Here is a 13,809-nt window from a genome sequence, read left to right on the forward strand (position 1 = left end):
GGGGGGGGGGAAGCAACTCACCAGCTTGCAAATACGCCACACCATCCTTGACGAGCATCGTCCGCAACGCAATGCACGTATCCATAGCACCCTCCACCTCCTCGCCCTTCTCATCAACGCCCCCGTACCCGAAATACCCAACCGCGCCCGCATAAATCCCCCTCTTCTCCTTCTCGAGCTCGGCGATCAGCTCCATGGCGCGCACCTTGGGGGCGCCCGACACCGTGCCCGCGGGGAAGATGCTCCGAAAGGCGTCGAAGCGCGTCTGCCCGGCCCGCAGCACGCCCGAGACCTGCGAGACGAGGTGCTGGACGTGGCTGAACTTTTCGACGACCATGAGGTGGTCCACGCGCACCGTGTAGGGGTCGCCGACGCGGTTGACGTCGTTGCGCGCCAGGTCGACGAGCATGACGTGCTCGGCGCGGTCCTTGAGGGAGCTGCGCAGCTCGTCGGCGAGGCGCTGGTCTTCCTCGGGCGTCTTGCCGCGTTTCACGGTGCCGGCGATGGGGTGGGTGATGACGCGCCCGGCCTCGGACTTGACGAGGAGTTCGGGGGAGGCGCCGACGATTTGGAAGTCTTTGCAGTTTACGTAGAACAGGTAGGGGGAGGGGTTCACCGTCCGGAGGTGGCGGTAGATGTTGAAGGGGTGGAGGGTGGTCGGGCGGGCGAAGCGCTGCGAGGGGACGGCCTGGATGATGTCGCCCTTTACGATGTGCTTCTTGAGCTCCGTGACGTGGGACTCGTAGCCCTGCTGGCCGACGTTGGAGGTGTACTCCTGGCCGAGCTTGATGGGCTGCTGTTCGGGGATGGGGATGTCGGGGCTGTTGAGGACGGCGACGAGCTCGTCAATGGTCTGCGTCGCCTTTTGGTACTCGGCCTCGAGCTGGGCCGCGTCCTCGGGGACGTGGAGGTAGGTGATGACCTTGAGGACGCCGTAGAAGCGGTCAAACGCGACAATGGTATCAAAGAGCATGAACAGGGACTCGGGGATCTGCAGCACGTCCTTCATGGGCCGCGCCGTCTTGGGCTCAAAGTAGCGCACGCAGTCGTAGCCCACGTAGCCGACGGCGCCGCCGGCCATGGGCGGGAGCTGCAAGCCCGGAACGTGGGCGACTACGTGCTGTGCCAGCTCGGCCTCGAGGGCCGGCAGGGGGTCGCACTCAGGGCCATGGCCGGGACCCGTGGCGAGGACCTTGCGGGGCCCGGCGCCGACGAAACTGTAGCGGCCGACTTGTTCTGTGGCGGCGCTCTCGAAGAGGAAGGACAAGTCCGAGTCCTTGTGGTGGGCCGAGACCTTGAGGTAGGCGGCGGACGGGGTGATGAGGTCGGAGGAGATTTGGCGGTAGACGGGGACGAGCGTGGGCTTCTTTGCGGCGTTGGTCGTGGCCGGGGAGGTGAGGATGGACCTGACCGTCTCGAGGGACGGTACGACTGCGCGCTGTGAGGCGGTATTGTTAGCTTTTGTGTGTCTTTTGACTTCTTTGTAGCAGGCCGGCGGGAGGTCAATTGAAGAACTGGCAAGACTTACCGGTCCCGACATTCTGATCCGGTCCGTTGGCGAAGCTGGGAATACGTCGGTGAGTCGCTGCGTGGAGAGCAAGTTGGTGTGTTTGGTCTGTTGATCTGAGTCACCCGCATCCAAAAGGTTGGACTTGTATTGAATTATTTAGCCTCCGATGCGTGGAGGGGTCACACATAGTCCAGGCAGGGTGGTAGGGTCCGATAACGCGGAATTTGGCTGCCGTTGCGCTTCGATAAGGTGAGAGACAAGGCGTTGCCATTAGTGGCACCTCCGCTGCGTGTGCGTCAAGGATCAGTGACACAACGGGACCCCACCGCCAGCCCATTGCTCCGCCAATCTGGTCTAGATCGATGACCTGAATGAGTAAGAGAGTCAAGACAGCTCACGTATCCCCGGTAAGGTATGATAAATGAGTTCGGTCAGAAAGAAGACACGCCTTTCCAGGCGAGAGTTCAGCTATAATTGATGATACCTTATTGCTGCACAAACATGAGCTGCGTTTTTGCTACATATAAATCAGTCACCATTCATCAACCCATTAGAGGACCAAGCTGACCGGCTGCCCCATTTCTTCCCGTCCCGCCTTACATTTCCTCGCGTTTCCTCTGATGGTACCTGGCCGGAAGAGAAGTTTTCAGCTCTCGACAGACAGCGCCTTGACGCCCACGAGCTTCGCCTCCTTGCCCTTCCCATCCGTCGTGACGAGCCAGTACTCCGTCCGGACACCGCCCTTTGGCACCTTGTAAACTCTAACGTCGTTGCCCTTGCCCGCCTTGCGGACCGCCTCAATGACGTCCTTGTAATCGCCGTTCGAGTCCCAGTCCACAGGGTCCAGGAGCTCCACGTCCGCGTTCTCGGCGTCGGGGTGATCGATAAGTTGCGCGAATTCGACTACACATGTCATACATTAGTCACTTTGTCTTGCAAACATCGCAGGCATATTTCCTCTCCCCTGGTGTGAAAAGGGCAGGAGGCAGGAGGCAGGAGGCAGCAGGCACGGCACAACTCACCTTCGTCCGGCAAACCTTTGCCAGCCTCATCCCACTGCAGCGCGACGCCGACAAACGGCTCATCCGCGTCCGAGATGTACACTTTATCCTGCTTCAACACGTCCTGAATGGCCTTGGGTACCTCGACGCCCTTGTCTTGCGCCTTGAACTCCTTGCTCTTGCTGGTCGTGGTGGCGTGTCCCTCGTTGGGGTCCTGGTTCGCCTTGTCCAGGAACGCCGCGTAGTCTGCGTCGGACATTTTCAAGTGTGTATACGTCGAGAACGTGCTGGTGGTTATCTGACGAGGCGAGAGAACCTTGCTCGTGCTGCAGCTGCCTGGCGCAGTACTCAGCCGTCGTAGTACGAATGGGTTGCGCGGGATGGAGATTAACGTCGATGAGGAGAGGGTTCGTTGGCAGAGATTTCGATAGAGCGTTCGCGGGGTAGTGGTCTTCATTCGCTTCTTATGGGTTGCGGACGAGCTGAATAGCGTACTGGGGGGTGTCAAGGTCGCGAACTTGGTTCGCGGGAAGCTGCACGCCATGGTTGGGTACAGATAGAATGACGCAACGAGGGGCCGGCTAGCTACGCCTCACGTCGCTCCCGCTGGTCAGACCTTGCCGCCCCACCATCTCGGTATTGGCTGGCTGTCGATACTAAGCGCCCACATTTTTGAACGAATTTCGTACTCCGCACTGCAGCTGTTGCTACAGCTTCTACTTATCAATTGTCTTCCAAGTCAAGTACAATTGCAATCACATTTCACAAGCCACACGAGGGATTACAAGTGGGTTGGTCATCTAGGTATCATTGGTTTGACTTTTGAATTCTCGGCACTCATTTTAACCTCAAAGGTGTCCCAAACCATCCGAAAAGTAACGTGAACCCTCTACACCGATGCCATGACCATGATACAAAGAAATTTGATGAGAAGAAGGAATTTACTGAGCAGCAAGGTCCTTCTTGAGGGTACCCTGGTACTGCTTCTTCTCCGCCGGCGTCTGGAAGGCACCGTGTCCGAACTCGGACGAGGTATCGATCCACTTGAGGTCGATCTTCTCGAGGGCCTTTCTCGAGGTGTGGGTGAACATGGACTTGCGGAGAGTCATGACACGCTTCTTGGTACCGGGAATGGAGCCCTTGACCATGACGAAGTCGTTGTTGATCTCACCGTAGCGGACGAAGCCACCGAGGCTGTGAAAATTGTCAGTAAAATTGCTATGAAATCAACACGTTAGAGCAGAAACATACGGAGTGATGGTCTTCTTGGTGACATCGATCTCAGTGGAGGCGCTGTTGTCGGAACCGGCCTTGCCAATGCGGTAGACCTTGTGGTTGACGGAAGTACGGTGGTGGTATCCGTTCTGACCGGCACGGGCGACAGTCCACTGGACGTGGGAAGGATGCCAGGCACCGATACAGGCGACCTTACGCAGACCCTTGTGAGTCTTGCGGGGAAGCTTCTTGGTACCCCAACGGGCGGTGACACCCTCGAATCCGTGACCCTTGGTGACGGCGATGACATCGATCATCTCGTCCTGCTCGAAGATGGAGCCAACCTCGACGGGCTTCTCGAACAGACCGTAGCCGAAGTCGACCTTGTCGGCGACGGAGCCACCGTTGATCTGGATCTCCATGAGGTGGGCCTTCTTCTGCTTGATGGGGGTCTTGCGGGGCTGGGTGTGGGCGAGGACGCGGACGACGGTGCAGTACTTCTTGATGCGCTCGATCTCGCGGGTGATGGAGGCGCCAGAGTTCTCGGAGTGCTGCTTGGCGTACTTGGTGAAGGCCTTCTTCTTGGACTTGTACCAGTTCTTGTAGAAGCGGCGGCGGATCTCGTCGCTCAAGTGCTCGGCCCAGACGGTGGTGAGCGAGCGCAGGCCGCGGGGGGTCTCGATGTAGCCCACAAGACCAACAACGATCAACTATAGAGTTGTTAGCCATAGGCACAGAGCCAAGCGGGCTGCGTTGGTAGTACAGGTGGGGTATCAATGATGGAGACGGCCTCGACGACCTCCTTCTTGTTGGCCTTGGCACCGGGACGGTCGAGGTCGCGAACGATCGTGGTCATACCGGCCTTGTAGCCCATGGTGGCCGTCAGGTGGACGGGCTTCTTGGCATCATCCTTGGGGAAGCTGTGCAAGAGATTGCAATTGTCAGCCTCTGTCTTCACTTGGCCCAAGTCTCGAAGAAAATATTGCGAAAAGTGGTAAAACTTACGACTTGACCTTTCCGCGGTGACGGGCAGCACGCTTGCGCGGCAGGTAGGCCAAAGACTGAGTAACGTTAGCCGAAGTTATAGTAATTGTCGAAATAGGTGCAACTGACGCCGTGTCTGGGTGCCTCGTACTTGCGGTGCGACATCTTGATGATTGACCTGGAGGTTAGTTGTCGGGTTCAATCGAGAGGAGTGACGATTGGGAAATTTCTCAAAGTCGGGATAGCTGAGGCTGCAAAAATGTCGTGTGGGCGGATTTCCTCCTGCCGGGACGCATCACCCTAATCACGTGAGCGCAATAGCGACGAAAAAAAAAATCACTTTCCGCACTTTTCTCTCCCGCCTGGTCCAAGCGTCTTTTCCAAGGTCCACAATCAGCCTGAATCTTCCATCAGTGGAGGTGTACCTACTGTAGAGAGAAGGTACGTACCTGAGGACTGGATTGCATCCCACCAAGGAGCACGCCAAACACTTGAAGTCTCTGCCATTTGCACGATGCAGAGCTTTTCTGAGAGTACACGTTCGTTCGCCCCTGTAAGGGGTCGATTGGTCTGGACAGGTGAAGCCAAATATGGTTTAAAATTGTTTAGTCATTCAAGCAGTCTAGATTCACCACTACTTTTTCTCTTCATAAGCTACCGTAGTGCCTCAGGTAGACACACCAGCATCCCGTTGAAAGGGGATTCTGGAGATAGAACGAGGAACAGGAAGGAAATGGTATACACGATAAGAGAACACAGGATCCCTCAAGACAAATAAAACAAAGCAAACCACGTCAAAGCCGTTGATCCATTAAGTCGACTCAACCTTGGGAGTTGGCCCCATGAGGCCGTTGATGCTTGCGCTCGTAGGCGTCTTAGTCTCTCCCGACGCCGGAGCCGGGCCCGACCCGTTGGTAGTGGCGGCGGCGCCCTTTTTCTCATCCTCACCGCTATCGTCGTAGTCCTCATCAACGTCCATCTTTCTCGCTGCACGTTCGGGCTCGCTGGGCTGCGGAGGCCGGGGAGCAGGGGTGTGCTCAAGGGGCGGGCGCTCTTCAGCGGGGTACTCCTTGACGCCGGGAGCGGGCCCGGAAGCAGGCCCGGGTCCGTTCTGCGGTCCGTCATGGAGGATGTTCTGCATCGGCGCAGCAGCAGACTGCATCGGCGGGAGATGGTTGTTGGGCATAGGGTGGTTGGGTTGGTGGTGCGCGGCCTCTGACGGATGGTACCCGTCGTTGGCATGGCGCTGCTCCTCGCCCCTCCGAATGTCCTCTGCCCTTCTCTGATCATCCGCTCTCCGCTGGTCTTCGGCACGGCGTTGATCCTCAAAACGGCGTGCCTCTGACGAGTTGCGGCGGTACTGGTCCCGGGGTCCCGGAGGAGTCGATGGGCGGCGAGGGCGAACGTCGTCAAGCCTGGCTCGGTTCTCGTCGTTGGCCGGTCGCTTGTGAGAGGACTCCTCCTCCCACTCACGCATGCGCTTGGGGCCCACAGAAGGAGGACGGTCATGCTCATTGCGCTGCGATGCAGGGTCTCCGGTGATCGAGCCCGGAGGAGGTGGAGGCGGGGCATTAGCCTCCATGGGTCCGGGGGTGGGGCCGTCAGGGTGATGGCTGTACGGCGGTGGCGGAGGAGGTTGGTGTTGGGGGTACGCCGACTTGGGGGAGGGCATGCGGTTGTCATGCATGGGCCTCTCGCCAGGCCGGGGACTGTTGGTGCCGCGGAAGTGAGGCGGCTGGCTAGGAGGGCCATTGGGGCCGACGTTCATAGGAGGCATCTGAGCAGAAGACGGCTGAGTGTAGTTGGGGTTGATGGTGCGCGGCGCAGACGTGGGAGGACCCTGAGGCTGCTGTTGCTGCTGAGGCGGCTGCGGCGGTCCTGCGTAGTGAGATGGCGGGCTAGCCATCCGACGAAGCGGCTCGGGATACGGCGGGCGACCACCGTGTTGTTGCTGCTGCTGCTGTTGTTGTTGCTGCTGCTGTTGCTGCTCCTGTCTCGGGCTAGGCTGTCGCGGCATGGGGGGAGCTGGGCCACGGAACTCGCCACGCTGCTCATACGGGTTGGGTGGCTGAGGAGGAGGGTTGATGTCCGCAAGCCGACCCCAGCCGTTGCTTCCAGGACCGCCGGGTCCCGGAGGCGGAGGAGGCTGCTGTCCTTGCTGCTGCGACTGAGGAGCAGAGCTTCCCCACTGGGGAGCCGGAGGGCCGACCTGGTAAGCCTGGGGATGGACATCGGCAGGCTGGGGAGCGCTGGGAGGCTGTCCTCCGTTGGCGCCACCGTTTCTCAGCAACTGCAGACGAGCCTTGATGTGGGGGTTCTGAGGGTCAAGCTCTGCAGCGCGCTGGTAGGCGTCAAGCGCATCGCTGATCTGGTTGTTGCAAGATTCGTACTAAGTCGGTTAGTAACGTTGCCTTTTTTTTTCTTTTTTCCCTGTTCGATCTTGACAGGTTTTGCACTTACCAATGTGCCCAAGTCATACCAGACCTCGGAAATGAAGGGGTTGAGCCGGATGGCACGAGAGTACGCGTCGAGGGCATCGCGATATTGGTTGATCTGGTAGTACAGTACTCCGATAGAGCACCAGAAAGTCGGATTCCTTCCATCGCGGTAGACGGCCTGTTGGTAGGCTTCATATGCCTTGGGATACTTTTGTTGAGACATGTAGCACCGACCAAGAAGGTACCAGCTTTGCGCGTCGCCTTGGTCGGCGGCAACGGACTTCTCCAAGAACTCGATAGCTCGCTCTTGGCTCTGGAAGCTGCTGCTCTGCTGATGATGAAGCCAGCCCAGCTGTTGCAGAACCTTTGCGTGACTAGGATCGCGTTCCAGAACTCTCTGGTACGCAGCCTTGGCACTGTCGTACTGATGCGGGCGTTAGTTGCGGTATTTGTCAATTGCCGACGAGGAGATACTTACATCCTTCTGCTGCTCGTGAACGTGGCCAATTTGGAACCAGATGTCCTCCTCGGTGAGAGGAGGGGGTGGGGAGTTGACGATGTACTTGAAGCACTCTAGACTCTGGCCGTACTTCTGCTGTTGCTTGTATATTATTCCGAGACGGAAGTAAATTTCGTTGGCCTTTTCGAAGTCGGGCTGCATTTGCATAACCTGAGAAAAGGCCTCTTCGGCATGCTCAAGAGAGCCGTATCTGTCGTAAAGGATACCAATGCCATACCATAGCTTGGGCTCCTGTGCTGTATTAGTATTTGAAGAACCCAGAGAGCCGGAGGCAGCGCTACTAACCCTGGGGCTCCTCAAGTTGACCAAGGCGGACTGATATGCGGCGTAGGCTTGCTGCAAGTCGTCCATCATAAGGTAGCAGTGACCTGTGAGCAGTTAGCACGAGTCGCGTTGGTTGAGCATAGGGCGGGGACTTGTCACGCACCCAGGCTGCCCCATGCCTCGCCGTTGGTGTTGTCGATTTTGAGTATTGCTTGCAGGTAGTCAACTGCCTTGTGAAACTCTTCGCGCGTTCGCAGGATCAAACTGATGGCATTCATGGCCGCGACCGACTGCGGGTTTGCTTGAAGGGCGCGATCGTAGGCCTTCATTGCCTCCTCGAGGTTACCAAGAAGCTCAGCAAAACTGCCTGCATCAATTGTTAGAAGGAGCTGCGCGTATCTACGATGGCGATGCACTTACCAATCTGCATCCAGACAGCTTCGTTCATGAGGAGGATTTGTCGCGAAGGTGCATAGTTCTGCCCTTGCTGCATGCCCGGCGGCGGAGGGGGTCCAGGGGGGCCGCCGTGCTGCTGCCCCTGCATGGCCATGGTTGGCGAAGGGTGATGGTTCGCCATTGTGTTGGGAGTCGAGGCGTACTAGGTGTGCGCGTGCTCCTGTGAATGCGTCGATGGATTGTCTTGACGATCGCGCAAAGAGGCGCTAGATTCTACCAGCAACGACGTCGCAATTATAAAAGGTAGTTTTACTTGGAGAAAGATTTTAGACTAAAAGCGCGAGGCCATACAGTCTTTGGTCTTGTCTGTGGTGGTTGAGGAACAGCTCGCGGCTTCCAAGGGCGCGGGCTCAGTTGTTGCGACGAATCGAACGGATTGAGGTTCGACGTGCAACCGGTCAACGGGAGGCTGGGCGAGAAAGTCTGGAGCGGCGACACGGCAAAAAGCTACAGAAAAGCCAAACAAGAAGAGGATGATGATGAGGGTGATGGGGCAAGGGCGCAGAAAGCGCTCAAGACAAGACAATGATGATGTTTTGTGAGTAAAGAAGGGATGCGAGACCCGACAGCGATGGATCGAAGCGCCCCCGTTGTAGCTCAGGGCGAAGTTGGGGAATTGGAAAAGAAGGTGAGAGGGAAGTTGGGAGGCTGCGAGAATAGGTTCCATCACTCTCGCAAACTCACCTAACCCTCGAAAAGTACGTACTCTTTTACCCTTCCGTTCCTTTTCTTTTACTTTGGCGACGGCACGGGGTGCGGCAGAGCTGATCCATAGCGAGCGAAACGAGACGATGGGGACCAGGGGTGTGGATGGGTGTCTCATTAGGGTGCATGCTGCTGCCGGGGTGAAAGACGGGGCACGGATGGAGAACAAGCCAGCCCATCTCATCTGAAAAAGCAACTTGGCTAGCGTCCCTTTAGCTGGAGCCGATACCCACGGTGCCACACCCACGCTTCTTCCATCTTTCTCACGCTTCACCACCCGTGGCCGCTCACGCTCACGCCCATCCGCCCAGCCCATCCATCCGTCCATCCATCCATCCATGCCCATGTTCTCCCCCCCCCCCCCCCCCCCCCCCCCCCCCCCCCCCCCCCCCCCCCCCCCCCCCACCCCCCCCCCCACCCCCCCCCCCCACCCCCCCCCCCCCCCCCCCCCCCCCGTCGTCCATAACCATGGCCACGTCCACGCCGTCTGCCAGGCCCAGGTACGGAGTGCGAATACAAAGTACTTCGTACCATACATACAGATTTCATGGAGGCGGGCGGCGGGCACTCCCACTGAACGCAATGTCGCCCCTCGTCCCTCCCTCTCTTCCCCTCCTCTATTCGTACGGATACTTCCCAAGTTGCCATGGGTCATGGCTACCTTACACTGAAGGCATCCATCATCCATCCACCCATCCATCCATCGGCCTCTTGATTGCTTGCTTGCTTGGTGCTTGGCTCCTGCAGCTCCGAAATGGGGAGCAGAGAGGTGGATAACGTACCTTGGCGTATGGAGACGTCGACCTCACTGCGGAAATCTGTGGTAAAGATGTGGGTGCGGATGATTCCTCTGCGAGTCTAGCGAAACACATCTTGCAGACAGACCCGACCCCCTCCCCTTTTTTTTCTTTCTTCTCATTGCTACTGCAAAGTACGAGTCGGCAGCTCGACGCCCTTTGCTTCGTTTGTCATCAGATGCACCAAGACGTGAGATGGCCCCAAAACCCAGAGCCTGAGCCATGTGCCATGTGCCATAACAAAAGTAGTCCACCTCCAAGCTACCTGGCATTTCCGAGGTTAATTGAACAGGACACCGATGAGCCGCCCCTAGAAGGTATCGCGTGGTCGACTGTTGTTTAGACTCTCTCTCAAACTTGGCGGTGCGGCGGCTTTCAGTGGGACCCTCACCCAACTCACGCGTCAAATCAACGAGAGGGCCAGACATGATGCCAAGGCATCGCCAAACCTTGCTCCCCAATGGTGTTGCAAGCTCATTGATAATCCGACAAAATCTGAGGCAAGCTTCCAACAAACCTGACAAGAAGGCCTCAAAACCGACTGTGACCGTCTGCCATCATATAAACGCACTCAGATGTGAGTGTCGCATACTGCTGCGTAACGTGATGCAGCCTTGGACCACGCTTCGCGAGGGTTGATGCTCTGTTACACTATCACGTTTCTGCATTGCGTGCCAGAAAAGAGACACGGTGCGATTGGGGCATCTCAAAAACAGAGGAAGCGGACGGAACAAGTGCGCGGGTATCCTCCGTTTGGCGCTCATCTTTAGAGTCAACTACCTACCTTATTGTAGCTGCCCCCTCTGGCATGTCCAAACGAGGATCTACGGACAAGGAATGTCAGCGACCGTCCAGTTGGACATGCCATTCGCAGCCAGTTTGAAACAAGAGACAGCCATGTCGCATCGCATCGCGGCGCCATCCTCTCTGATCTCTCCCAGTCACTGTGGCGGAAGAACACCGAGGGTATGGGTCTTGACGGGTTTGCCTGAGGCAAATGTTCAAGCCAGCTGCCAGCGCGCGACATGGCACATAGTCATGGGTAGGTAATCAATCAGACAGCTCTCCAGTCGTCCCGTTCGGACCATTATGAATCGTGACCAACAAGCTTCTGACCATACTGCGTAATAAAGGTTGGCAAAGACTGATTTCGACGGGTACGCTGAAGATCAACCGAAACGACTGTCAGAGAAGGGAGCAAATTATCAGAAACAAAACAATAAAAGAAAGAGAGCGACGCACCGAAATAATAAAGATAATGGAATAATCCCCCCCAGCAGAAAAGGGAGAAACGCTGCGGTTGAAGGCCGCCGCCGCTAAACTGCATTACGGCACGTCCCACGTGTCTGGAGTTCCAGGAGGTCACCTCATCCTTCACCTCAGGTCAGGCCCAGGGAGGTTATTATTCACCGAAGGGTACGGATAGGTAGCCCTTCCCAGCCCTTCTCCGGGGAAGCGCCCCCTGAGAAGACGGGAGGTACCATCCACCCATCCATCAAACTCCGAGTCTGAGTCCGGCTCTGTGGTGCCACTGGTGTGTCTGGCCGCCCGGGCTGGCTGGCTGAGTGAGCTGGGCTGGGCTAGGCTGCGCCCAGGGCAGGTGAGTGCATGGCTGGCGACCCCCTCCCTCCTCTCCAAGCTCCAAGATCCTGATCGGGGGAGTGGATCGCACCGTCGAAGAAATGCCAGAAGCCAAAACCAACACAAGAAAAGACGAACTTTGAGTTTGGTTCATGTCATCGCTGCTACCGCTGCATCCATCCACTCAGGACGCCGATGTGACTTCATCCGTGCCGCAACTGCTCGCTAGTCAGTTGTAAATTACCTTACCTTTCCCGAGAGTTTCCCACTGCACCCTTCTCTTGCGCGGGCTGGTGTTCCTGTCGCTGGCGTTCTGGCTGGCATGCTGTCTTCTCCCGTCACACTTCAGGCACCACACTTGCATTCCTTATTCCTCGGCACCCTCCCCCGGTTGAGATCTTCGGTTTCAGCGCCTGATGATCGTGATGGGATGGGCATGGTGGTTCGTCGGCTTCTTCGAAACCACCGTACCGAATGGACCTGTGGGCGAGCTATTTGGTGTGTTGTCTTTGTTTTCGTGTCGCACCAGACTTCGCAATCGTTGAATAAGCTCATACCCGCAATCTGCAGAGATCATGGCGGATCGGTGGTTGAGTCCAGCAGGAAAAGCTTCTCGATACGAAGCTATCGTCAGTTGGCGCCGCAGTGGCTGGGCCCCCTCACTTCTTCAGTTGGACCGGTTTGAGCAGGTGGTGCACGCACGCTGTTTTTCTCTCCTCCAGTGCGGTCCACTCCTACGTTAGCCAGCGGACAGAAATGACGGACTACTCGTAGACGTATCCGTAGGTAGTCGTGCGCTATTGTGTACGCAGTAGTGTACAAGTAGTGCTCTCGTGCGCGTGTGGACCAAGCCGCAGATACAGGATACGCACATGACGCGGGTGCACCTGTGGGCTCTGCTTGGGACCTGCAAATAGCTCGATGGGATCCGGTCGCCGCCGCCGCCATCGTCGCCAGGCTGGAGGGGGATCATGGCTAGATTAGGCAGAGTGGGGAGGGAAGGCCGGAGGCTTACCTGAGGTGTCCTCGGAGAGGAGAGGAGAGGAGGGGGGTTCCGTCAGGGGTCAAGGTGTGAGAGTCGAATTGCGACAGCAACCAAGTGAAGGGGGGCGTCTGCGTCTGTCTCTATGCCCGTAACAGGGGGGTGTGGATGGGGTTGCCTGCCGTTCCCCCAACCCTTGGCTTGGACCAGGCAGAGAGAGAGAGAGAGAGATTGTGTGCGTAGCCAGGCTGTACCGCAATATGTACGTGCAAGGTAGGCGGAGGAAGGATGCAGCCATCTCTCGCATATGCAGGCCGTTTGGAGCAGTGCGAGGGTACCCGACTGACAGCGGCGTCAAGCGCAAGGGATGGGGAAGATAGACACTGTAATGTGTGGGCGTACACGCTGTGCCGATGTGCGTGTGCGTGTGTGCGTCGGATGTGTGTGTGTGTGTGTGTGTGTGTCTGTATGTGTGTATGTGCGCGCGTGCGGGAGTGTGTGGTGTGGAAGAGATGGTGACGGTATCACGGTGGGAGAGGTACCTAGGCGACGTGAGAATTGAATTGGGAGAAGGGCGGTGGTCTGGTGCTGAGGTGGGCGAGAGAAAAAGGTAGGTGCTCTCTACGAAGACCTAGTTCGCGAGGTTTAGGAACCTTGCGGCTAATAAGGCTGGGAAGGATATAGTAAGGCACTCCGTAAGGTACGATGGAAATGCGTGATTATGAGGATGGATAAGCTCTGGATAAGGTGCCGGGGGGCGGGCTGCCATAGTCCGTCCCGTGCAATTATATTGGTGCTTGTGGTTAAGAAGTCACGCATATACTGAGTCGTGGCAAGATAAAAGTCGGGGAGAGAGAGAGTGTGCACAGGTCTCGAGGTGTTTTGTTCATCGCAATCTATCTGCCTCGATAGATTGGTTCACTGGAAGGTACCTCACCTTACACAGGCGAAGGCCACAGATGGAGAAACAGCGAGCAAGAGTCGTGAGGTAGGTGCTCTGCGGCGGCAGGAGATACAGTACGTATTGAGGCTACGTGCATATCTGGTGCCTCCCGCCCAACCTGTCGAACCTGACGTACCGCCGGGGAGACTGATCTGACTCCTTGGCGTTAGCCACGGTGTGCTACAGGTACGTACTGGCAAAGTCTGTGGGCCGCAGAGCCTTTTTCGGGGTCGAGTGGCACGGCACACGGCCGCTGGGCCCATCCATGTTTCTTCTGTCCTCCATTCTTCTCTCACTCTTCCCAATTCGTACAAGCCTCACACCCCCCGGTAGCCCGGGTATTTTCTGCTTTTCCCTTACTATGTACGAATGTACTCCCGTAGATGGTCTCTGCTCTGTGCTCGTCCCTCTGG

At 57.3% G+C, this 13,809-nt stretch overlaps 6 protein-coding genes across 6 annotated transcripts; all 6 read right to left on the minus strand.

Annotated features, from left to right (window-relative positions):
* Positions 1-22: 22 nt before the first annotated feature.
* CABS01_14770 (anthranilate synthase component I) lies at positions 23-1,540 on the minus strand (the record flags this gene model as incomplete). The annotated part of the gene is made up of 2 exons (XM_060548108.1): positions 23-1,438; positions 1,529-1,540. Coding segments are annotated over 2 exons (1,428 nt in total), but the record flags the coding sequence as incomplete, so codon positions are not given.
* A 616-nt stretch (positions 1,541-2,156) lies between these two features.
* CABS01_14771 (uncharacterized protein) lies at positions 2,157-3,055 on the minus strand (the record flags this gene model as incomplete). Its single annotated transcript, XM_060548109.1, has 2 exons — positions 2,157-2,413; positions 2,533-3,055. 2 exons carry the CDS (start codon positions 3,053-3,055, stop codon positions 2,157-2,159), a joined length of 780 nt encoding a protein of 259 aa, XP_060392873.1.
* A 397-nt stretch (positions 3,056-3,452) lies between these two features.
* On the minus strand, positions 3,453-4,875 carry CABS01_14772 (ribosomal protein L3; the record flags this gene model as incomplete). Its single annotated transcript, XM_060548110.1, has 5 exons — positions 3,453-3,705; positions 3,763-4,436; positions 4,490-4,646; positions 4,732-4,787; positions 4,840-4,875. 5 exons carry the CDS (start codon positions 4,873-4,875, stop codon positions 3,453-3,455), a joined length of 1,176 nt encoding a protein of 391 aa, XP_060392874.1.
* Positions 4,876-5,521: 646 nt separating this feature from the next.
* Positions 5,522-8,509, minus strand: CABS01_14773 (tetratricopeptide; the record flags this gene model as incomplete). The annotated part of the gene is made up of 5 exons (XM_060548111.1): positions 5,522-7,099; positions 7,171-7,572; positions 7,627-8,036; positions 8,096-8,299; positions 8,353-8,509. 5 exons carry the CDS (start codon positions 8,507-8,509, stop codon positions 5,522-5,524), a joined length of 2,751 nt encoding a protein of 916 aa, XP_060392875.1.
* Positions 8,510-8,659: 150 nt separating this feature from the next.
* CABS01_14774 (uncharacterized protein) lies at positions 8,660-9,439 on the minus strand (the record flags this gene model as incomplete). Its single annotated transcript, XM_060548112.1, has 1 exon — positions 8,660-9,439. The coding sequence occupies one exon, from the start codon at positions 9,437-9,439 to the stop codon at positions 8,660-8,662; it is 780 nt and encodes a 259-aa protein (XP_060392876.1).
* A 3,096-nt stretch (positions 9,440-12,535) lies between these two features.
* CABS01_14775 (uncharacterized protein) lies at positions 12,536-13,063 on the minus strand (the record flags this gene model as incomplete). Its single annotated transcript, XM_060548113.1, has 1 exon — positions 12,536-13,063. A coding segment is annotated over one exon (528 nt), but the record flags the coding sequence as incomplete, so codon positions are not given.
* Between the last annotated feature and the right edge of the window lie 746 nt (positions 13,064-13,809).

This window comes from Colletotrichum abscissum, assembly GCF_030869225.1.
Source record: "Colletotrichum abscissum strain IMI 504890 chromosome Unknown Scaffold_58.1, whole genome shotgun sequence".
Classification (NCBI taxonomy): Eukaryota; Fungi; Ascomycota; class Sordariomycetes; order Glomerellales; family Glomerellaceae; genus Colletotrichum; species Colletotrichum abscissum.